The sequence below is a fragment of the Anolis sagrei genome, chromosome 5 (genome assembly GCF_037176765.1).
Source record: "Anolis sagrei isolate rAnoSag1 chromosome 5, rAnoSag1.mat, whole genome shotgun sequence".
Taxonomy (NCBI): domain Eukaryota; kingdom Metazoa; phylum Chordata; class Lepidosauria; order Squamata; family Dactyloidae; genus Anolis; species Anolis sagrei.
In genome coordinates this window covers 179,054,773-179,080,432 of record NC_090025.1, presented here as the reverse complement: position 1 = coordinate 179,080,432, position 25,660 = coordinate 179,054,773, and the positions used below count along the sequence as shown (strand labels likewise).

At 40.9% G+C, this 25,660-nt stretch overlaps 2 protein-coding genes across 4 annotated transcripts in view; one reads left to right on the top strand and one right to left on the bottom strand.

The window, feature by feature from the left end:
• Positions 1-14,318, bottom strand: part of LRTM2 (leucine rich repeats and transmembrane domains 2) — a 48,100-nt gene extending 33,782 nt beyond the window's left edge. The window contains exons 1-2 of one of the 2 annotated variants that reach the window (XM_060776709.2): positions 13,895-14,318; positions 13,515-13,674 (exon numbers count right to left, since the gene is read on the bottom strand). The gene's annotated coding sequence lies outside the window, so the exon portion shown is untranslated. Of the gene's footprint in view, positions 1-13,514; positions 13,866-13,894 lie in introns of those variants that run through there. The other variant, XM_067469274.1, reaches the window with a different exon arrangement.
• CACNA2D4 (calcium voltage-gated channel auxiliary subunit alpha2delta 4) overlaps positions 1-25,660 on the top strand; it is a 215,143-nt gene that overhangs the window by 144,294 nt on the left and 45,189 nt on the right. For both annotated transcript variants that reach the window (XM_067469273.1, XM_067469272.1), the window contains one exon: positions 21,642-21,703. In XM_067469273.1, coding sequence (XP_067325374.1) covers positions 21,642-21,703 — 62 coding nt within the window. The remainder of the gene's footprint in view (positions 1-21,641; positions 21,704-25,660) is intronic.

Sequence of the window (25,660 nt, the reverse complement as noted above, 5' to 3'; positions counted from 1 at the left end):
GATCATTTCAAATTGGGCCCAGTTTACCTGTCCGAACGGATTCTCCCCAACAAGGTTGTTAAGATCTTCTGGAGGGGTGCTGCTCTCAGTCCCACTACCTTCGCATTTGCGTCTGGTGGGGACAAGCGACAGGGCCTTCTAGGTGGTGGCCCCTTGGCTCTGGAACTCTCCCACTGGAGATTAGAACTACCCCTTCTCTCCTGACTTTTAGAAATCTGGTGAAAACTTGGCTTTGGCATTTAGCATTCGATGAGTGAGTCAATAACTCTTGACAACACAGACGGATGGTGATGAATTGTGATTTCATTCTGATGACTTGGCCTTATGTAATTATATGTTTTTATTTTAATGTATTTTATGTATTAGTGTATTATGAGATGTGATGTTTTGTTTATGAATCTTTTGTTGTGAACCGGCCTGAGTCCCTCTTCGGAGGTCAAGAAGACCGGGTTATAAAAACTCTAAATAAATAAATAAATAATAAATTAACCTAGTATTTTCTAAAATGAAACGCATTGGAGACTTCTCTCTCTCAGGCCAGTAAAGTTGGACACCAAGTCAACACAAGTAATGCTTTCAAGCTCAAGTGAAAGAAATATCACTGAAAGAAAACCATGCTAATGTTTAGCTAGTATCACATTGAAATAAGAGAATGCTCAAAAAGTATTGACTTCTTACAAAAGAGATAAAACTTCAGTTCCTGCATATACTAAAGCTATAAAATATAAAATGCGGATCCCCCAGCACTTTATTATTTTTATTATAATTTGTGAATTAAAATAGGGCTCTGTAAAATTGGAGAAAATTAATTTCTGAAATTATGCATGGGTCATTGAATGTAACACAGTAGTAGTGGGAGGAGTAAGAGGAGGAACACTAGGGAGGAAGGGAAATGAATCATACTGTATATCAAGAGATGAATCCTAAAATGAGAAACTCTCAATGTTTTGAGATGGTCTAATTGTGCTCAAAGGTAATTTTGAAGGCCAGAAAAAAAGTTGCACCAGTGTTGCGGGAGTAAATATAAACAATCAAAACAAATACCAAACAATCAGTAGATAAACATTGTAACACTATTGTAAAACATTTCACTGATACAACATCAGTAATACAAATTGTATTATTGATATGGAAATCTTCCACCCAACCTACTGCCTGATTGAGAACCTTATCAGGATTTTCTGATAATAACTAAACCCTCGGCTTTATTATGTAATAGTCGGTGGAGCCATGGGGTTGTTTGTCTGCATGCAGATCGCTCTGAAAAATCCTGGCTTATGTTTTATGTGCTTTAATGAGGAAGGGGTGCTGTATTGTAAATACCATCTTCTTCCTCTTGAGTCTTAGATTTTTTATTATATGATTTATTCATAAAAACACAGAGCAGCAAGCCTGTAAACTGTGGAAGTCACCATTTATCAGGAACAAGCTACAGTAGTGCCTGTTCACAGGAGCAGAGGCTAAATCATCTGTGGAACTTTGCTCAAGAATTGATTTACTGCATCACCTAGCAATTGAGCCTCCAGTGGCACAACGGGTTAAACCATGTGCTGGAAGGACTGCTGACCGAAAGGTTGGCGGTGTAAATCTGGGGAGCAGGGTGAGCTCCCATCTGTCAGCTCCAGCTCCCTATGAGGGGACATGAGAGAAGCCTCCCAGAGAATGATAAAACATCTGGGCATCCCCTGGGCAACGTCCTTGCAGTCAAACAATTCTCTCCCACCAGAAGCAACTTGCATTGTCTCAAGTTGCTCCTGGCATAAAAAAAACAACCTAGCAATAGACACCTTCCCTTCCTTTCTTTGCTCCCCACCTGTTTTAGGTATATTTTATAAATGGTTGCACTATTATAATTTGCAAGAGTGAGCTGTTCTAGTACAGTGATTTGAGTATTTAACAAAGCCTCTGGGAAACCAACGTTGAAGTCCTTGTTCAACTATGGAAATCTCCAAAGTGACCATGGGAAAGTCAATATCTCTCAGCCTAAGAGGAAGTCAATGGCAAACCTTTCCAAGAAGAAACTACGATAGGGTTGCCATACATCATAGCCAGTTAGAAGGCATGTGCTGATGTGCTCATCAGCATCCAAAATATTTCTGATTAAGACATCTCCAGCCTTGATTTTCTGACTGATGTCTGCAAACATTTTTGTTGTATAGGCTTCTTGGCCACTGGATTTATGTTTTTGATTACTGTTGTTATTCTTGAGTCCAAGTATTTGTCCTGATTCCAAAATAATTTTTTCAGACCAATTTGATGTGAATTTTCATATCAATCTGAATAGGAGCATCTATTCTTTCATGTTTCTAAGAAAACAGGTTGAAGGGAAGAAATGGGTGTTCTCATTTATTTGTTTCCCCCTCGTGTTGCACAAAATCCCTGACGTGGTCATATTTCAACCTTCCATGGTCCACTGTTTATAATAATAAAGTTTAGTTGCATCAGTAGATATATAGGGCAAGCACAGCTCTTGCTGTGACCTTTCTGGTGCTAATGTAAATTCCGTTTTCTGTGGCACTTAGAGCATGTAATTTGCATGGTGATGAAAACCCCTTACAAAAATGTTTCCTGAAACTTTCACACCGTGTTCATACTCAAAGACTTCTTAATTTTGGGGTAACAGTATGTCATTCCTACATATATTATCTTCAGTTTAGTTTTATCTAAATGCTTCTAAATTTTATGTTACCATTAGCCTGAGAAATTGAAGAATTAGATATTATGTATATCTCACCATGGTTTCACTGCTTTTCTATGAGCAGCTATGAGCTACAAAGCCTCCAGTCTGAAACTTGCTTCAGCCACAAACTCTCTAGGCCACTGCTTCTTACTGTGGGTTTCAACTCCAAATGAGATCCTCTTAACTGGTTTTCCACTGGACCATGGACAACCAGAGGTCCACAAGAACTAAAATATGGTCTGCGGCCTCACTGTTACTACATCGTTGCAATGAGTGCGACTAGTCTCACAAAACCCTTTTACAGTGCTGAGGCTTATTAAATATGGGTTTCTGTGGGCGAGCAGATAGTAACCACTGGATGGCATATGTTCTCTATCAGAAACAAGAGCTGATGTGGTATATCCAATGCAATTTTCTGAATCAGCACCCCAAATAACCAAACCGAATCAAAGGTTGACCAAAAACTGATTCGTAACCCTTTTGGTACTAATGTTGGAGAGTAGTCCCTGGTCAAAGTGGTCCCTGATTTTAAAAAAAGGTTATAAACAACTGCCTTAACTCAATGTTGGCGTCCCTAAAAATATGGCAACAGTCAAAGTTTTCTGAACATCACCTAGTTGTTGTTTTAGACATTTGCATGAATCTGTTGTTTACAGTGGACTTTGCAGAAAATGCTTCAGGTGTACTTCATAAAAAGGAAAAGCAGTCTCTTTAGCAAGCCTTGGAAATGCTGATTTTTTAAATCAGTAAATGCTTAGTTTTGATATCTATTTTATATACCTGGGGTAGTGTAAAAATGTATCTGCCTGAAAGGGATCTTGAGTGGAAAAGTTAAAGAAGCCCTGATCTAGGGGACTTTAACCAAACCACTGATATGTCAGATTTAATTCGCTCTTTCTTATATAGAGATAATAATATTGTTCTATCTATCAGCCCTGCTTTACAGAATTTACAGAATTGCTAAGATATATGAGACACTTTGAACATTTGAAACATAATGTATAAATGTGCTAAGCCATGAAGTGCCTCAACCAAGAGGTTTTTAAGGTGATGTGGGTCAAGGTGCTGATGCCTACAAAATGTCCTCCTGGCAGCTAGAATAGCCTCTGGGGTTCCTACTGCAAGTGCATCTCTTACTGTCCTCTGTAACCAAAAGAATGCTGCAGATGGCACCTCAGAAACTCCTCACCTGAAACACTGTCTTATTGAAAAGGTAGGCCATGTTTGGTCTTTAACAACTATAACCCTGAATCCCCAAAGTTATGAGATCATAAGTGCAGCTTACAATCTCATAACTGCTGAACAGCATGCCAGCCATTATGTATATCAAATAGAGCTATTAGTTAATGCTTTAGAAGGGTAAGAAATAGAATGTGAGCCATTTAGGATTTGAAATAGCTGTTCAGTTTTAAAGCCCAGACCTAGAGTGCTTAGCTTGGCATTCCTTCTTAATAGTTATAACTCCATGGTCATCCAGGGCACTGATTTGTTGAGTGGGTGGATTTGTAAGTCCTCCCTTCATAAAGCAGTGGATCTTTCTTTAAGCAGAGACGTGAATCCCACTCTACCACTGTAGGACAGGACAAACGCCTACCTGGTTTGGATCATTAGCAGGAGAGAATGAATCAAAAGTTTAAAAACAAAATGAAAACAATGCTGTTGGAACAATATTTTCTTTGCTTGCCTGCATCACTCCCTTGGAATCCTTTCCACAGAGTTGCTGGGATGCAGAGCGTCTCTGAGAAACCAGAGCTTTAAGAATAGTTCAGAAGGAACAGGGTTAGTTTTCAGTTCTGATAACCATGCTTTCTGTCCCTTGCTTCAGATCCAAGAGAATATTGGTGAGACAATGCAAGAGCAATGGCACTCTCAAGATTTGTAATATCAAAACAAAGAAGTCAAATATCGTATTTATAGTGTGCAGTGGAGTCTTAAAAGTTTTGCAAAACCACATTGAATTGCCATACTTGATCAAAGCTTGAACAGAAGACTTTTTTGGACAACTCCCAGAATGTGCAAGTTGAGTATCCCTTGTCTAGAATTTTGAAATCAAAACTACTCCATAATCCAAAATTGTCTCCATGAATGCTTGAGATCATGGCATCTTTGCTTTGTGGTGGTACAATGTACATAAACTTTGTTTCATGTACAAAATTATTTAAAACATTGAATAAAATGACCTTAAGACTATGTCTGGAAGGCATCGGTTAATATTGTGTTTTGACTTGGGTGCCATCGTATTATATACATATATGATTTTGGAATATTGGTATTCCAAAATCAGAAATCCAAACACTTGTGATTCCAAGCATTTCAGATAAGGGATACCCAGCTTGAATACAACTTTTAAATAGAACAAAGACAGATTGGCTGGGCAGGTCACTGCTTGTTTTCCTCTTGCTTCGGACAAATATAGTTCTCTAAAAAATAATACCCATTGAGGGACAGGGAGAGGGATTCCATGTGAAACTGCAGAGCCCTCTTTTCACATTCAGATAGCAACTGTCGCATGTGGGTGACAGTTTCTCGCTGGCCCTGCCAATTCTAATCCAAATCCCAATTTTTGTCTCTGGGCTCCAGAGGAAAGGGCCTTTGCGGAGGCACTTTAATTTCCTGCAGAGGTTAATCTCATGGTCAGTAGTGGCTCAGGACTCTAATCCTCCCTTTTAGCCCTGGACAGAAGGTTTTGGTGTCCATTCTGAGCTCAGCAGAAATGATGAGATTGGCGCTTTGCATGTGTGCGTTTGTGCAGCGGCACCTCCCCGCTCATGTTTTCATAGTTCCTGCCCACATTTCTCTCTACAAGGAAGGGATAATTATTTCTCATTGCAATAAAAAGAAAAGCTGTCCTAGCTTTGGTGATACTATTTACTTATAAATTTGTATTTCGCTCTCGTCTTTGTGGATGCTAAGAAACATTTGCTTATTAATACATTGGAAAACTTGGTGAAAAGTGGGAAGAAAGGATGGTTCAATTACTTCTAATTGTGTTTTACAAATTACTAACCTCAGGGCCTTTCACTACTGTTTATTGTTTCTGTTACTTGATATGTTTGGTTTTAAATGTGTTGTTGGTTTTAATGTTGATATATTGTATTTTATGTTGTATGGCACCATTGTGTGCTTTGTGAGCTGCCCTGAGTCCCTATGGGAGATGATGGCAGGGTATAAATAAAGTTTATTATTATTATTATTATTATTATTATTATTATTACTATTACTATATTAAAAAAAATTAATCCAGCCATTTGGGTTGTGAGAATAAGAGAGGTAAAGGGAGTTGAATTGAAACTTTTCTTAACTCAACAAAGGTTTAAAATAATAGAGAGTGAGCTCTCATACTGTATTTCTTAATGATGAATGATTGGTGGGCATATGTGTGTTGGAAGGACATAGATAGACAGACGGACAGACGGCAGGAGATTTTTATTTATTTATTTTTTGTCGTGTCAGGAGCGACTTGAGAAACTCCAAGTCGCTTCTGGTGTGAGAGAATTGGCCATCTGCAAGGACGTTGCCCAGGGAATGCCCGGATGATTTGATGTTTTTATCATCCCCCGGTGGTGCAGTGGGTTAAACCCCTGTGCCGGCAGGACTGAAGACTGAGAGGTCGCAGGTTCAAATCCGGGGAGAGGCGAATGAGCTCCCTCTATCAGCTCCAGCTCCTCATACGGGGACATGAGAGAAACCAGGAGATGATAATAGTCCTTTTCTCAAACTCAAAAATTTAGTGGGGAAGTTTGAGTGGACATTTGCAAAAAATCTCCATGAATGAAAAATTCAGTCCCACTTGTGCAGCAATTTGACATTTATTTAGCACCCAAATTTGTGCTATTGCTTGTACAGAATATAGACATGATCCCTATTAAAAATACTGTGTGGGGAAAAACATGATTCCTATTAATTGGACTTGCATGAGATATAGTTTAAAAGTCCACACACAGCTAATGCTTGTAGGAGTGGGATATGCTTCCTTGTTAGCCAGAAATGAAGTAATCCTCTGACAATGTATATTGTGCCTCTTGCACTGAGACATCAGTCATGCGTCTCTGTAGTCAAGATTGATGAACAGATCCACCATAGAACACAAAGAGGGAAAAACATTTCGTAAGGGTGGCCTGTCAAAATCTCATGTCAGAGCACTGGCCCAGGCAACGAAAGGAGAAAGGAGAGAGCACATTTGAAGAAGAATGCCAACAGTGCCCAAATGTATACTTGGACTCTGATGATAACTGACTTTAGGCTGCAATGCTTTTGCTATTAGTTTTTGTTGACTGGCATGTGGGCTACTAGACCATTCCTTGGCTCTGTGACATATTTGTTGCTTACCGAAATCTCCTACTGTGACTTTTGGCGCTGTGCCTCAGCCGAACACAAATAAATGGATTTCCATGACAACACCTGCCTGTTCTTATTAAATCATACAGGTGGCCAAGCAATTACGGGGTTAGAAAAGCTCCTGTACCCTGTGCCCATGATGAAAACAGTCATTCTTGCCAGCTTATTTATCTTTAATGTATACGTACTATGCACAGAACGCTGACTGTGGTCCAAAACAGAAAGTCATAGATGGGGATGGGAACAGTGTAGGGCTGTGTGAAAATTTCACTAAGGGTAGAGACAAAGTATAGTTTCTAGATGAGAGAATAAAAAATATTTTAGAATATGATGAGTAAGTCAGTAAGCAAGGAAATGAATATTAATTTTAAGATGTGATATCTTGGTAGACAAACCAGATTTATCACTAAAATTCATACCTCCACCCCAATACTATATTCAAATTATAGTATTTCTGAATTATTTATTTATTTATTTACTAGCTGTCCCCTGCCATAGCTTCCATAGCTGAGGGGCCACCACTGAGAAGGCCCTGTCTCTCATCCCTACCAGCGCGCTTGTGAAGAAGGTGGGATCGAGAGCAGGATCTTCCCAGAAGATCTTAATCTCCAAGGTGGTTCATAGGGGAAGATACATTATGAAAACATAGGCCATGCTCCTATAGACAGTCACCAGCTGAAGCTAATGAAGCTTATTTTATGGATAGATATGTTTTGGATTATTCTATCCAGCACCACTTATGAAATATGTCATATTTCTCCTCAAACTACTGATTTATCCTGTTTCCATGAATTGGTGTTATATATTCTTTCAAATTCTGTGCACCTAATGATACATTCTCAACTTTTGATGTTAAACCAATTTTCAGTCTTCAAAAGAAGGTCCCTATGTCTCTTAAAACCAGAATACTCACTGTAAAATGGTGAAAAATAGAACATATGGACACTTGAAACAATCCAAAACATCATGCAGAGAGTGTGATCACAAAATCCACAGGTTTCTCCTCTTCTTCTGCACATAATGGCTGGTTCAGATAACATGGAAAACAGGAAAGTTGTGTGGTAGTTTGAAGAGAAAATCCCAGCAGAGGTATACCCCAGTGCTGGAGGAAGATAGTACTCAGCTGCCCAATAAACTAATGTTAATCTTTTGTTTAAAACAGCAAATGCTCACAAAGTGTTAGATCAGTGTTGTGGGAGCTGTGATTTGCTATGGATAAATAGATGGATGGAATACATTCTCCGATATTTGAGTAAAAACATGAAGCTACTCAATAGGGAGCGGTCAACCCTCCTGTTCAAGGAGCTCCACTGGCTGCCATTCATTTACTGGACCCAATTCAAAGTGCAGGTTCTTACCTAAAAAGCCCTGAACGGTTTGGGACCCGCCTACCTGCATGACCACATCTCTGTATACGAACCCACACGATCCATTCGATCATCCTGGGAGGCCCTGCTCTCAATCCCACCAGCATTGTAGGCACGGTTGGTGGGGATGAGAGAGAGGGCCTTTTCAGTGGTGGCTCCTCGACTCTGCAACTCACTCCCTAAAGACATCAGACAGGCCACAACCTTCGCAGTCTTTAAGAGGAGCTTGAAGACGTGGTTGTTCCAGTGTGCCTTCCTGGAATAATGATCCCATAGCACTTTGTCCTCCAAAGCACTTTACACTTTTTAGATCTACTCGTATGCCCTTCCACAAACGCCACTATCACCTTTCGTCCATGTCCCAGCATTATTTCCATTTTAACTTTACATTTGGCCTTCCCACTGTTTTTAATTGTGTGTTGTATTGTTGATAATGTTGTATATTTTATTGTCTATGTTTTATTTTAATTGCTTGTACTGTTGTTGTTTTGCTTGTATTGTTGTATTCGGGCTCGGCCTCATGTAAGCCACACCGAGTCCCTTGGGGATATGGTAGCGCGGTACAAATAAAGTATTATTATTATTATTATTATTATTATTATAGTTAAACAGTTCAAGGCTGTCAAATATTGCAGATATTGGGGAATGGGCAGAGACAGGATTAAACAATTGTGCTCCATAAAAATGCATAATTCTGGTTTGTTGTAAGTTTTCCGGGCAATATGGCCATGTTCCAGAAGCATTCTCCCCTAACGTTTCACACACATCTATGGCAGACATCCTCAGAGGTTTTGAGATCACATCACAACCTCCGAGGATGCCTGTCATGGATGTGAGCAAAACATCAAGAGATAATGCTTCTGGAACATAGCCATACAGCCTGGAAAACTCACAGCAACCCAGTGATTCCGGCCATGAAAACCTTCAGCATTCATAATTCTGTTGGTGGTGCTAGTAGTGGGCAGTTGACATCACTTCTAAGTAATTGAATGTTTTAATTTGATCACCTCTATAAGAATAACTGCATTGTTTAGCAATGAGTTTGGAGTAACAACGCTAGACTTACTGTCCCTAGTCCCCACAACTATCCAGAACCACATGAAAAATCCCCAAATGAATCAAATCTCATTTTCATTTCTTGGAGCAGAACGTGTGGTAGGAAATCTCATCACTTTATAAGCTTTCTAATTTACCATAGAACAATTCCGGTGCATTTCAGAGTACTCCCATTGGCTGTGATTCCCCTGGATTTCTTCCTGCTCAAATCAGACTATCAGCAGCATGAATAGTTATGAACGACTCTGTGTGCCAGGGAAACAGGAGGCTTGGGAATAGCAAATGGCCACATTTAGGACTTGGAGACTCGCAGAGCCTGGATTGTTGCCTTTTTGTTGGAGGCTTTTATGCATAAAGGCATAATGGCTTTCAGGGAACGGTGTAGCAAAAGATGTCAATGCCTGTGTGGCAGCCACTCTTCATTTCTAAGAGGTTATTAAAAATTGCATGTATAGCTGCTAGCAAAAATCCTGGAGGACGGCTCACCCCTCCTTAAAATACACTGTATTTATACTGAACCATGAAAAGGCCTTTTACTTGTTTCCTTTTCTGCCTCAATTATCTTCATTAATTTACTTTGCCTGATTAACCTCTGTAGCATAGATGCCCTGCGTGCCACACCTCAGGGGGAGCCCTGGGGCATCCACGGGGGACATTTCGAGGCTCCTAGAGCATCCCCTGAGGTCACATGGTGCACTTCAAAACCAGCTTCTTCAGAAGATAAAATGAAAGGCTATAAGGAAAATTGGAAGTAATAATAATAAATAATAATAAACTTTGGGTTGTTGTAGGTTTTTTCAGGGTATATGGCCATGTTCTAGAGGCATTCTCTCCTGACGTTTCGCCTGCATCTATGGCAAGCATCCTCAGAGGTTGTGAGGATTTCACAGCCTCTGAGGATGCTTGCCATAGATGCAGGCAAAACGTCAGGAGATAATGCCTCTAGAACATGGCCGTATAACCCAAAAAAACCTACAGCAACCCAGTGATTCCGGCCACGAAAGCCTTCGACAATACAATAATAAACTTTATTTATACCCCACCATCATCTCCCCAATGGGGACTCGGGGCGGCTAACATGAGGCCAAGCCCAAAAATACAATACAACACAATAAAATACAGAATGCAGAGAACAAAAAAATTACATCAGAAAATAGCTACAGTAGCAAAATAAAATAAATAAAGCAAATAAACACAATATAAAATCAAAACAGGATGAGCAGGCCAAATTGACAAGATAAAATGATAAAATCCTGGATGAGGTATTAATAGAAAATATGGAAGTGAGGGGAGCCCAAGAAGGATAAAACAGTGGGATAAGGCTTTCAGTTTAGGATGGGGGGAAGTGCATCACAAGGGCCACACTATAGATGGAGCAAACAGAATTGGGATAAATGGTTACTCTCCAAAGGCACATCGGAAGAGCCAGGTTTTCAGGTTTTTCTTGAAGTCTGCTACGGAGGGGGCTTGGCAAATTTCACCAGGTAGTGAGTTCCAAAGACGGGGAGCCACAATGGAGAAGGCTTTCTCCCTTGTTCCCACAAGTCTTGCCTGTGATAGAGGAAGAGGCGAAAGGAGGGCCTCCCCAGAGAATCAGAGAGATTGTGCAGGTTGGTGGTAGGAGATGCGGTCACAAAGGTAGGCAAAGGTACTCTGAAATGTTGAGTAATGTAACAAATGGACTAGTAGGGCTTTTGACTGTGGTCACAGCTGGAGCTGTAGAAATTGAAATGGGAGAGCTCTGTAGTTCTGGAATCTGCCCCCCTGATACCAAAGCAGCAAATAAGGGCTCGTTCATGCCAATTTGAGGGAACACAAGGGCTATTGTGTGCCAGCATACCATTACAGCTTCACACATGCAATAACTGACTTCCTCTGTTCTCTCAGTACTGTCATCATAAACCATATGCTTCCATCTAGCCTGTTCATCACCCACCATTCCATGGTTGACACTTTCACACCTCCTACTACAGAATCTTGTTGCCGCAAAGGGCTTAGAAAACAACTTAACACAGGTTTGGAATGATGAATGGCAGTAATCTTGATATTAAGGAATCAACAATTAATCTATTATACTGGCAGGCAGAGCACTGGCTGAGTGCAAAGGCATATTACGAGGATGGTAAAAACTGAACTTTCCTTCACTCGGGTTTTTCCCCCCTTGGATTTATCTTTACCTGCTTTGGGTGAGTGACGTTTGTTTATAATATCTGCAATACTGTCAGTCCAGGATGCAATACCCTCGGGGCCTTTGCTCACTTGGAATAAATTCACTAGCAAACATTGTCCACTCTCAGCAGTTAGGAAACAATCCAATCTTCCAAAATGGACCCTAGAAACAAAGCTCCTATGCAACATATATCTCCTTCTGGATTGAACTCAGCTGATTAAAGTTTGGGGACCTTTGTTCAAAAATTGTGTATACCATTGCCAAAAGTATATAACAACAGCTACCTTGGCTTTTAGGAAAAACCAACTCTGATAAGAGAATCGAATACAGCGATGTTGTTTGTTAATTGGTTTATTATAACATTTTGCAAGGTCCAGTGCACCAGAATATTGTCAGAACATGGAGCAACTTGGATTTCTGAGAGGTGACATGGCTAAGAATGTGAATTAGGAAAATAAAGTTCTTGTGTTGGCTGAAATCAGCTGCTACCTCCTTAATCCTGGCCTTAATGGGTAGGCTGGCATTTTAGGCTACCTAACAGGCTCATTATAATGATTACATAAAATTCAAAATAATCTGACGTAAGGGTCAAATCACTACCACAACCAGAAATTGCAAACCAAACGGCACTACTATATGATAACATTCCCAAATTCTTAGGTGGATGCTTGGCACAACATCCAAACGAAGTCTAAAGCATGTTCTGCTTTTTAAAATTAATTAAATCATTAATGATGGACAATGAACTGGATCCACTATGGCATTCTATTATTAGGAAGGCATGTATATGTGCACTGTCTTATGCAGTATACTGGTGTTGTTACTGCTTGTTTACATAGACATCTTCACATGTAGAAATATATTGGGGGGGGGTGCCTTTTGCTCCCTTTACTCTCTCCCACCCCCACCCCCCCTTCTCCTCAGTGCCTTCTCTCTCCTCTGAGCAAATTCTTCCTAACTGCCTCAAAAGGGAGCCTGGGTCTTTTCCGTCTCCCTGTTTCCTCTCCCAGCATGACACCTTCTCAAAGGTTCACTGATCTCCGAGACCAGCCTCTGGGGCAGCAGCGGGGGGCTGGCAGAGGGAGAGGGATGTCTCCTTAGACAACTATTTTTGGCTTCTCTTGTGGCAAAGCATCTCTGGGTTCATGTTTTGGAGCATGCATCTCCTGTGGAGAATAAGGGCATGAAAAAGCAAACCTAAGAGGAAGTGTCGTATCCCATTAAAATCCAGTTAGCCGGGATCTCAACTTTCTACGGACAAGCCACACAGACGCCTTACTTTTTCTTCCATCATCTTCCTTAGTCATAGGTTAATTTGACCCAGCTATTCTACCTGTTTAGAAAATGTCCCCGTAAAACAGATACAGGCTGGACTGTGACCCTCCACCCTCCATTTCATTACTTAAGTTACTTTATTAAATTGCTGATTATGAGGACATGTAAGGAAACAGTGGTAAGGAGAACAGAATGAGCTTGCAATGAACATCTGAACCCAAAACAAACGACTCATATCTGCATTTTCATAGTTGGCATGCCTCTGCCACAGAGAAAGTGGAGTACCTTCTCCATGACTGGCAGGCATTGTTTTTCTAGCCCTTTTCATCCAACTTGGATTAGCCTTGAGTGCCTGCTCTGAAATAATCATCTGTCACTCTGTCAGTCAAACGGCTGTCCAGTGCCCTCCCCCAGCTAAGTTTTTTTCTCAGAAGCTCCCTCTCTCTCTCTCTCTCTCTCTCTCTCTCTCTCTCTCTCTCTCTCTTTCTCTCTCTCTCATACATACAGAGTATTTCCTCAATGTCTGGTCAGTTCCTCCCTGTGACAACAGGCAATAGGCAAACACATGTGTGGAAGCATTTCCCCCCAGATGTCAGATGACACCACAGAGACAAGACCCTCTACTTACAGTTTTCCTTTGGCTGGGATGGAGTCTCTTTAGAGTTGCCAAATTCCAGCGCAAGCAGTCAGCAAGCAGGCGGGCTTGGCATCATCATCCCCCTTCACCCTGCATGATGCTGAGGCTCCGGAACCATTGGAAGTGCGGCAGAGGAGCAAAAGGGAAATGCCTGTGTGCAAAAGGGACGGCAGTTCAGTGAACAATCGAGAAATCACTACATGGGGAGGAGAGAGAGAGAGAGAATGAGAAAAGAAGGAAGGAAAGAAGGAAGGAAGGAACTGAGAAGGGTGGAGTGACAGCTCGGGGTACATCTGTGATGACAGCAGTGCACATACACACATACACATAGAGGATCATGCATGCATGCATATTCAAACACACTGGCTTACCCACAGTGAAGGAAATGATTCTGACAAACAGGCAGAGTCCATTCTCAGATCGTCTACATCCTCAAAGTCTGGCAGAAGCATCAAAGTCCAGCATTGCCTTCATCTTTTCTTAGAGAAACAGCAGGTGTAGCCGTGGGGTTTAAAGTCCGTTCACCTCTTTTTGAAACAGATCAAGTAGGAGCTGATTATCAGGAGGGGTTTGAACATCATCTTTCCTTCCTTCGTTCCTTTTGTTATGAGGGGAGGAGCAATTCTGCATAATAGCAACTCCAAAGTAAAGAGTGGGGTAATTAGCTTTGTGTCCCTGTTAGTTCCTGAATGAAGTTCCTGAGTTGGGGGGAGCAGCACAAAATTGGTTGGCAGAGCAGAATGGAAGGCAGCTTCTGGCCTCTCTGGTAACCTGGAAGAGATGAGGCAAACTAATTGTGTGCCAAAGCGGAGACTGAAACACTGGACAAGGGACAATTATACTGACTTCATAGGAAAAGCATCCCTACTATGAAGCTTGAAAACAAATTAGCAAAGAATACTCCTGGAGCAGGAGAGATCTGTGCAACATACTTGAGGCACGAAGCAGGCTCCGGACAGATAGAAACCCTAAATTTGCTGGACATTAGTGGATTAATAAATAAAAACACATTGACCTGCAGTCTAAATGCTACATTCACACTACTCTTAATCTAGAGCGTCTCCTGAAAAAGCTGAGGCACCTTTGGGTTGTTGTAGGCTTTTTGAGCTATATGGTCATGTTCTAGAAGCATTCTCTCCTGATGTTTCACCTGCATCTCTTGCCATAGATACAGGCGAAACGTCAGGAGAGAATGCTTCTAGAACATGGCCATATAGCCTGTAAAACCTACAACAAGCCAGTGATTCCAGCCATGAAAGCCTTCGACAATACATTGAGGCAGCTTTGTTTGCTTCTTTGTTGTTCACTGTTGTGGCTGATTGCTGTGCCTGTACTTTGTGCCCATACAACTGTACCTGCAATCATTTTGCCACTTTAATCTGCCACCTTAGTCTACGTAATCTGCAGCCAGGCTCTTAGTCCAGGAACTTGGCCAGCTGCCTCTTGTTGTATGGCTTGTCGTTTCCTGATTCCTGCGTGTTTTCCTCCCTGACTCAGCCACCAGCCCCCTTCCTCTGTCTCCCCTGCCCTTAATTTCCACTCCCCAGGGCTAAATCCTGCAAGAATTACTCTTCATCTTATCAGCTTTAACAGCCTTCCCTCCAACTTCCCCCCTCTCTCTTTTGGGCAGATTGCATTTGCTTTAGTTGCCTTTTATTATTTTTAGGCTTTCCTGAAGTTACTTTTTAAGCTAAATGGCTCTTGCACATTCAGCAACAATAGGGCAAGGGCTTGGGGAGGAGAGCTGATGGGTAGATACATTTCACTGACAGAAAGGATGAAAGAGATCAGAGGTGTCTTTCTGCTACACCGAGGTGCTCTTTTCTGAAAGGATGCTTTTTAAAAGAATATGGGCAGGCCAGCTGCCTTCACAGTCGAATGAGGGCAAGCATGTAATGAATTCACAGAATGGACTCTGCTGTTAATATATAGCCTTGGGTTTGCTGTGCTTATTCAAGTTAGAAAAACAATGTGTGGTTGGAGCACTTTGTAGTCTAGTTTCTGACTTGTTCCTTCCCAAGGATTTAAATAGGTAACAGATATTAAACCAGATTTTATTTCATATCAAAAGCGTTACATAAATTAGTATAAAACTGACAAAAAATAGAAGGAGCACAAGCGGATAAATATCTTTTGACCAAAAATGGGCAACAGCTGTGCCTGTATTATGTGCCCGTACAACTGTACCTGCAATCATTTTGCCACTTTAATCTGCCATCTTAGTCTACATAATCTGCAGCCAGGCTCTTAGTCCAGCAACTTGGCCAGCTGCCTCTTGTTGTATGGTTTGTCGTTTTCTGATTCCTGCATATGGCATTGCCTGTGACCTCCAACAATTCTTCCTCTGTACATGAGGCAGGGCATAGTGGACAAGTGTGCCGTCGCGCCTGGGGGCTATAATTCTTAATGAAGGAGGCATGGATGCGGCATCTTTCCCCAGGGGATTGCTTCTTGCCCTCCTATAGGAAACTGGAACTCTCAAAAATCCAAAATGCTGTAAATAACTCAAAATAAGTTTTATTGGTCACAAAGAGTTATTTCTTTAAAGCAATGAGCTGGAAACTTCAGAGGGGTGAAGGAAAATATATGTTACAGTCTCAGTTAGTCCTGGGTCCAAGGTGTTTGAAGCTGAGAAGCCTTTCCAGGTTTCCTCTTTCCTCAATGGCTGTGAATGCCAGAGCAAACCACAACCCCAGTTCAGATGGCCTATGTTTGAAGACTCAGGATCTTCCTCTGGTGCCAAAAGAACCGGATGGAAGGCGCTTGAGACTTCCAACGTCGTTCAGGTTGGTCTGAACATGAAGCACAAGTCTCAAGGGTAAAAAACCTCAGAACTGGTGCTGAGAGGTAATTTAAATCAGGGTCTTTTAGAGTCAAGTCTCTTACTCACGTCCATCTGGTAGAAACTCTGATGGCAGAATGAAAAGAAAGGAAGCACTCCCCTCCTGCAGGAAGAGGTGGAGCCAAACAATACTGATTGACAGCTATAAGTAACCAATCCATACAACTATACATAAGCAGGGTAAAAAAGGCAGGATTAAGCATGATACAACAGTTTAAACCTTGCAACTAACAGTTCTACACATAGGTACGCGACCACTTGCACCGTCACAACAAGCATATAGATGCAGAGTTGTCTATTCTGCTCCATGGTCACATAAGATGGAGAATTATTTTAGGAAGTGCCATTTTGCCAGGTTGTCTTTTGATCTGCCCACTCCACTTCTGAATCTGTTCAGGGACTTCCATGTTGCCCATTCTTGGTTTGCCTCTGGAGGTAGATTCTCATGGGGGGGGGGGGGCATCCAATTGGGATTTCCTGGTTTAGCTGCCCAGAGGGATACTCTTGCTGTTGCTGGGGGAATGTTAAGAAGAGTGGTAGTTCTCATGAAGCTTTTCCTTGATTTGAGACTACTGGGAGGAGGCTGATAGCCAAACAGTGGGTGGCTTTCACAGTGTTCAACCTTATTTCTCTCACAGCAGCAACTTCCCATCGCACATTAGAGGTTGGGGGGGGGGGGCATTGCCAGCTAGCTTGTAGAGTTTATCAACAGGTTAAACCAGTCGAAATACATGATTTTTAAAATGCCCTGTTAAACTGCAATTATTACTTTATAAAGTCGTAGCCTGATTGAGAATCCTTTGTAGTATTTCAAGAATGGAGAAGAACTAAAAGTCTTATGAAACAGAATATTATTCTGTCTCAAAAAGATAAAATGGCAAAACAAAAGTGTCTAGCCTAGTAAGAAGTCAGTGAAATGATGGGCAATGTCTATGCCATAAACCATATGGAATGAGAACATAGTTTAGTGATAGAAACTGAAAGACAATTGTGCAGACTTGCTTAAGTCTGAGTGAATGTGGACATTTGCAATATATCATTAGTAGGGTTATTATATAAAATTGAAGAATAAACTAGAGTTGTGTGATGTCTTGCTGCTTTTTCTCTACTCTTTCTGTTTCCATTTCTTCACATACATTCACCTTTTATTTGGAGAAATATATTAGAAGCTCTTAATAAGTATGTGACTGCTAAGCCAAGATTCAGTGGAATAGTTCCCGGTAGCTTCTTGTGCACCCCATAAATGGACCTGGCTGTGATGAGGGGAATAGTCCCTATTTGAAATTGTTTCAGTATATAACAGGGGATTTAATGTATTGTCGAAGGCTTTCATGGATGGAATCACTGGGTTGTTGTAGGTTTTTCAGGGTTTTATGACCATGTTCTAGAACCATTTTCTCCTGATGTTTCCTCTTCATCTAGGGCAGGCATCCTCAGAGGTTGTGAGACCTCATAGATGCAGGCAAAACATCAGGAGAGAATGCTTCTAGAACATGGCCATATAGCCTGAAAACCCTACAACAACACAAGGGGTTTACTTTGTATATCATACCCTCCCACTGCCCCAGTTTGACAGAAACAGTCTTGATTAATCTTTTGACATCCCACTTGTTCATATGCCTTTAAAATGTTCCAGAATCTTTTTCCTCCTCCTCCTTTGTTCCCAGCTTATTTTAATTGTTGCAAATATTTATTTATTTAATTTATATATCGCTTCTCTAAATCCCTAGGGGGACTCAAAGCGGTTCACAACAAAGCAAATGGCAAAATTCATTGCTTCACAATATAATAGAGTTCAAAATGCAGAAATGGGTTGCACTCATTTCACTCAGTGATGAGAGAAGACGGGAGTAGAGTCATGCCATACAAAAGAAACCAAATCAACACCCTGCAATTTAATTTGCAGTGCATAATGTGCGCCTCTTACACATGCATAAACTTGTACTATAGAGATGGCAGGAAAATATTTCCTATAGTTATCTTCACTTTCAGCAAGACTCACCAGCTTCATCCCAGAGGGAGTTGGGAGGGTCGGACTCTATCTTTGCTGAATGCTGCTTAGCACTCAAACTAAGATTGCCTTTTTCTTATCTGCTAAGATTCTTACTGCATCCCCAGAGCAACTCAATTAATATTTAGCGAAGAGTGCCTTGGCAAAATTCAGTTCTATCTGTTCAGCTTCCATTATGTCCTTAGAACTTAGATCCAGATGAATCTTGTGTCTTGTCTTGTTGTGCATGTTCTGGAGTTCAGGAAGAAGGCAGCTGTAGGAAGTAATCCCTTCCCCATTTCACAGCAGTCAGATTCATTTTATAATAAGGATGCTCTAAGATGTACCAGCAGTAGAAACATGACATGAAGGACACTGACACCATGGCTTTAAGAGTAGGAATGATGTATTATGCCCCAGATCCCAGCTGCCAGGCTCAATGGCAACATAGCACGGAATAAAGATTTATCTGTAGTTTCTTTCCCTCTTTCTGAGTACTGTGGGACCAACTATTCAAACCAAGTGCATGTTAAATCTCAATATATCACTGGGATATTGTATCACTTTTTAATTAACTTTTAGTCTACTTAGCTAAGTAGCAGAGACACCAAGTGACATTGATAGTGAAATGCAAAGATGCATATTGGGACACTGGCAAGAGATACTGATGTACATCAGTTTCACTGTGGATTGGTCACTGTGCCTGTTCTGCTGTGTAGTAAAGTAACAGCAGCCCTGTAAGGGATACACACCTTATGAAACTGTCCAGTTCGTATTTCTGCATATTTAAGTCTACTTATGCAGGCATAACTTATATACAGGATGTTGTTGTTCATTCGTTCAGTCGTCTCCGACTCTTTGTGACCTCATGGACCAGCCCACGCCAGAGCTCCCTGTCGGCCGTCACCACCCCCAGCTCCTTCAAGGTCAGTCCAATCACTTCAAGGATGCCATCCATCCATCCTGCCCTTGGCCGGCCCCGCTTCCTTTTGCCTTCCACTTTCCCCAGCATAATTGTCTTCTCTAGGCTTATATATACAGGATACTAGCCTATATATTTAACAACAAACACCAGATTATGTATTAGATTTGACATATATGCACTGCCCCAGAATTCTGATGCAGGACGTGATTACCCATGTTGTTCAGTATTACTTCAACACTTGGGTGCAACCTTAAATTCCCTTTTCAAAGTAGAAAGGCCCTTCTCCATAGCCCTGCAAGTGCAGCTCATGTCCAGCTCTCCCCTTCCTTCTTAACCTAATCAGGAAATACAGCCCACTGGTTATTTGTGTTCCTTGAAAGCAGCATTCTTATATCAAAGACTTGAAAAGACTAATGCAGTCTCATAGTTGAGAGGCCTAGCTGTCGTTTCAAGGCAAGTTCAGGAAAGCAAGAGGCACAAGGGGTCTTACTGCAAATATAGGCTGAACAATGGAGTCCACCAAAGAAGTCAAAAGACAATCAGCTTATGCTTTATAGATGACAACAAAGCCTCTGATTGTGTAGATCAAGAGAAAGTGTGAATTGCTTTTAAAGCAATGTAAAGAAACAGAATAGTTTCCAGTTGGCAAAGGGATCAGGCAAGGCTATGTTTTATCACTGAGTACAGAGATACCGTGAACCTGCAAGTATAGTTATCCCACTGTTTCCACAGAATCTGTGTACACAGATTTAACCATCTATGGAGTGATAACATCCCAAAATAAATTAATAAAGGGAAATTTTGATTTTGCCCTTCTACTTATGTGCTGGCACGGCAGTGCCAGGAGATTTGAATTTCTTTTTCTTGCACTGCTAGTTTGAATGAATTTATTTAGCCACACATTTTGCAATCGAGTAGCTTCCCCAGTTTGCAGTCATAGGGCCAGCAACATGGCTATCGTTGTTAGAGTCTTTAGACCCGTCCCTTTTCCCAGGTTTTTGGAGGTAAAAGAGGACTTTTGTTCAATCTCACTGTTCAAAGCCTAACAGCAGGACGTGTGGGTTTCTCTATCCCACCTGCACAAAGGCTTCACTTCTCACAGCTCTGCTGGGGGAGTAAAGGAATTTCCACAGCTTTTGCTAGGGGTAATACAGCCAGCCTTTGCTGGGGCAACAAGACAGTTTCTATAGCCTTTGTGGAGTAATCTAACGGACACCTTTCAGCTTGGCAGATCTACAGAAATCTTGTCTGGTAAGGGACCACTCGGGCTATCCATAAAGTAGCTTGGAGCCGGGAGTAGGGGCCTCACGCCAGCAAGGTAAAGAAAGATTGCCCAGGGAAGGGTCAGAAGATTTCCCTAAGGAAGAAAGGAACAGTTTACCACCAGTTGCCTGCCCTTGATAGCAGATTGAGGAAGCTACCCGTTTTCCATGGTTATAAAGTATTTAATTCATTTGTTTGAAGATTTAAGTCCAAATAATGAACTTTGTTGAACTTATTTTGAGCCTCAATAGAACTTTGTGTTGGGAAATCTAAGAGGCCCTTCAGCTGAGGCACCCCGGCGTCCCGTTGGGCATACAGAAGGCACGTCCTGTAAACAGACATTATTTCATGCCCAGTATGCGACAGCACAACTTAAGAAACACAATTTTACAACTTTATATATAAGGAGCATCCATGTATTTTGGGATCCACAGGGAGTCCTGGAATCAAACTCAGCAGATCCCAAGGGTTCACATTAGTTGTGCACTAGCCTTCCTTATCTAAGTGAAAAAGATGTTATACAAGGTAAAGAAAAGAGGACCAAATACTCAAGAGGCCAAGTCAGTGAGGGAAAACCATCCAGTTTAGGGATTTATAGATTCAAAAAGGCTGCTAAGCAGACTTGCAAAAGTGTATAGAATTATATGTGGTGTCCAGATAATGGATGGAGAATATACTTCATAATTGTGAAGTCTGAAGTCACCCAATGAGGCGAAATGGTGAGAAGTTCAGGGCAGACAAAAGGAAGCACTTTTTTACATGGCATGCCATCTAACTATTTCAGTTTTGAATCAGGCTTATATCTGGTGGCTTTTATTATCTTCTTCACCAATCAGAGGGGGGACCATTTTAGCAGTGTTTGGTGTTTAGTGGGAGGCAAGTGTCAGTATTTCAGCACAACAGTTGACACTTGCATTTCCATTACCTTGTTAAACCCCTGACTCTCACTTTATGGGCTGATTTAGCACTTTCCTGTCATTTACACTGGGAAGTAGTGTGATTTCTTTTGGTTGCTCCATAGAAATATTTCTTTCCTGTTTCTATCACACATCTATATTTTTTCTGTAACCCTTCCCTTCTTGTTTTGTTTCCTCCAAGCTGTGGGCGTGCAAATTAAGCGGGAATTACTCCAACGCAAGTTGTGGATGACTGCACAGCAGGTAAGAAAGCTGATATTTATGCTGAGGCACTGTATAAAACAGAGAGGCCTATTTCCCTTGGCTAGTCTCACAAATTGTATGTTGATATAGTTTGGGACAGATGTTGTTGTTTTTTTCTTTGCCACATTCCCACAAGAATCGTTGTGGAATACGTATTAAACAGATTTGTGCACTAGATTAGTTTTTAAATTACACATTTTGCTAATCCTTTGACAACTTTAATGCTGTATCAGCTGCCAGTTTGTTCTGAGAATATCATGTTAACTGTCACAAGCTTGGTGTGGCATTAAATTCACTGGAGCTGACACATTTAATTGTGGAATTATGCCAGTACCAGTTCAGGCATCCAAAATCCTCTTCCTTTTCAGGCAGGGTGTGTATACCTGTTCCCTTCTACTACCTTGATTGCACTGTGCTACATTACTCTTCTTTTGCTTAATTTAGATAGCTAATCTTTTTCTCCCATATAATTTTCATTAGCCTTAATTCAAAAGATTCGCAGTGACACAATCCAGTGTTATTGTAGTGCATTTTGGAGTGTTTTTATACCGGTGATTGCTCAACTTGGAATTTACTTTTCCTTGTTTACATTTAAGATACTGAAGCCCATTTAAATTCAAGACCAAGAAAAAGTGCTTGACTACGTAGATGCAGCTGTCAGGATTCTAGTGCGCTGCATTGTAAACAAGCCTTGAATATCATAGCCTGACACAAAACTTCATATTGAAGGACAGCCTAGATGTGGTGATACATATTTTTGGATACATGTTTGATAGCTTTCAAAAAGGCCACGAGTGGGGCAATTACACATAGTGGCAAGGATTGTGGCCCATAGAGCCAGGGGATTTACCCTCCTCCTGTCCCCACAGCATCCAAGTGATTCAATGTTTATGTATGTATGTATGTATGTATGTATATAATCTATTTATGTCCCAGCATTGAATGTTTACCGTTTGTATGTTGTGCTCTGCTCTTCGTCTCCTTCAGGATGAGAAGGGCATAATATAAATGTTTTAAATAAATAATAAATAAATATTTTTATTTATTTACTGCATTTATATGCTGCTTTTCTCCCCCCTGAGTGGACGCAAAGTGGTTTCCAACACAATGATGGCAAAAATTCAATGCTGTACACATGTGAAAAGGAATGTGTCCAGAGGAGGGCGACTAAAATGATCAAAGGTTTGGAGAACAAGCCCTATGAGGAGTGGCTTAAGGAGCTGGGCATGTTTAGCCTGAAGAAGAGAAGGCTGAGAGGAGATATGATAGCCATGTATAAATATGTGAGCGGGAGGAGAGAGCAAGCTTGTTTTCTGCTTCCCTGGAGACTAGGACACGAAACAATGGCTTCAAACTACAAGAAAGGAGATTCCATCTGAACATGAGGAAGAACTTCCTGACTGTGAGAGCCGTTCAGCAGTGGAGCTCTCTGCCCCAGAGTGTGGTGGAGGCTCCTTCTTTGGAAGCTTTTAAACAGAGGCTGGATGGCCATCTGGCAGGGGTGATTTGAATGCAATATTCCTGCTTCTTGGCAGAATGGGGTTGGACTGGATGGCCCATGAGGTCTCTTCCAACTCTTTGATTCTATGATTCTAAGGCATATCACAATAATATGTAACTATAAATTGAAAAGCCTAACCATATTAAACATAAAACATAGAATGACATTTGAGCCTAAACATAAAATTAAAACATTGATAATACAATAACATTTATATTAAAAATCCACCTGTTAAACAACACAATTAAAAATCATGCCATCCAAAATCAAATCTGTGGTCGCTCCATTGGTCCATCTGACTTGGATCGCATCTCCAAGATATCTCATTATGTATATGCGAGCATTTCAAAATCTGAAAAAAATCCTAAATGTGGAACCCTTCTGGTTCAGAAGACTTCAGACAAATAATACCTTTCGACTATGATAAAAATCAAAAGTAATAGCTGTGGCAGATGCAACTAAATTTTAGATGTTGTTCTTGTTACTGATCATCAGTCCATAAACCAAAATACTAGTAATGATGGTAAAATATTTTATAGTAATAATAATAATAATAATAATAATAATAATAATAACTTTATCTTTGTACCTTACCTCCATCTCTCCAGAGGAACTCGGGATTCCTTACATGGGAGCAACCACAAACAAACATAAATTAAAAACGCAACACAATAAAATTTTAAAACAACATCATAATAACATAAAACAACATCATAAAACAACCAATAGCCTGAATAGTAACAAACATTGGTTTTGGCTATCAGAAATATAGACATTGGCAAAGTAAAGTAGGAATCCCTATACCATTTTAATGAAATGAAATGAAATTAATCATTTTTAATTGAATAAGATTTTGTGGCAGTTATCCAAATTTTGAAAGCAAATGGTATCCCTAACTCATCTACATTATATAAGAGAACCCAGCAAGTTTTGATTCAAATCCAACTGCATAATATCAAACTGACACAAAATTAGTACATAAATGTGGACACTTAATTTTACAGAGAATGATGTGTCTAAGTGAACTGAAATCAATACTTTTGTTTGTTATTTCAGTAAAGCTCAAACTGGGTAATAGTGGCCTCCTGGTTGTCAACTCTGCACATCATGGATTTTGTCTGTTCCTTATTGCTATTTTGAGCAATATCCTCTGTTATAGTGATAGCTTTTTGTCAGAGAATTGGCAAAAAAAAAAAGCCAATGAGATTTTGTCCTCTATATATAAGAGTATAGTGTCTAGATCCAGCAGTGGAACTCTCTGCCCTGGAGTGTGGTGGAGGCTCCTTCTTTGGAAGCTTTTAAACAGAGGCTGGATGGCCATCTGTCAGGGATGATTTGAATGCAATATTCCTGCTTCTTGGCAGGGGGTTGGACTGGATGGCCCATGAGGTCTCTTCCAACTCTTTGATTCTATGATTCTATGATTCTAAGTCATGCTACCCCTCTATTCTGCCTTGGTCAGACCACACCTGGAATACTGTGTCCAATTCTGGGCACCACAATTGAAGGGAGATGTTGAATTTAGTCGCTGGAGGGTGACTAAAATGATCAAGGGTCTCAAGAACAAGCCCAATGAGGAGCAGCTGAAAGAGCTGGGTGTGTTTAGTATTCAGAAGAGAAGGCTGAGAGGAGACATTACTGTGGTCTCATCTGCCACATAGTCTTTACCCTTTCTTTACCTTGAGACTAACTATTTGTAGTTTCCATGCCAATCTTCTCAGTCAGCATGTGGAAAGTCAAGGTACAACATGGTATGAACATAGAGGGAGAATATTGCATTGCTCAACATCAGCTCCTTCTTTGGAGGCTTTTAAACAGAGGCTGGATGTCCATCTGTCAGGGTGCTGTGAATGCAATTTTCCTGCTTCTTGGTAGTGGGTTGGACTGGTTGACCCACAAGGTCTCTTCTCTGACTACAGGAAGCTGCTTATAGAGAACCAGGACATTAATTGATCAGCTCAGTATTGTCTTCAGGATTTTAGGCAGTGATCTTTCTTGCCAGAAAGTGGCTGAGGGGGAAAAAGAAAGGGACTAAGACTGTTAGGAATGGTGAGAGTAGAAGTCCAAAAAACCCGGAGGGCTGAAGTATGCTCATATCTGCATTAGTTGAACTATTTATTCATAACCATCCAAACCCTGCTTACGTTACTCCTCCTTCTGTGTAGGAAAGTGACAGGGCTGATGCTGTTAGGAATGGTGGGAGTTGAAGTCCAAAACACCTGGAGGGCCGAAGTTTGCCCATGCCTGATCTAAGGGGAAAATATACTAACTGTATATCACTCTTGAAAACCACAATTTAGGTATTTATCTTTATGAGCTATCAAATCTGAGTACACGTACGTATGTATACTTATATACTATATAACATTTTGCTTTGGGTGATGGTTAAAAGGTGTTTTGTTCATGTTTCAGTCCTTCTATCGAATCTTTGTGGTTCATGTGTAAGGAGCATGAAT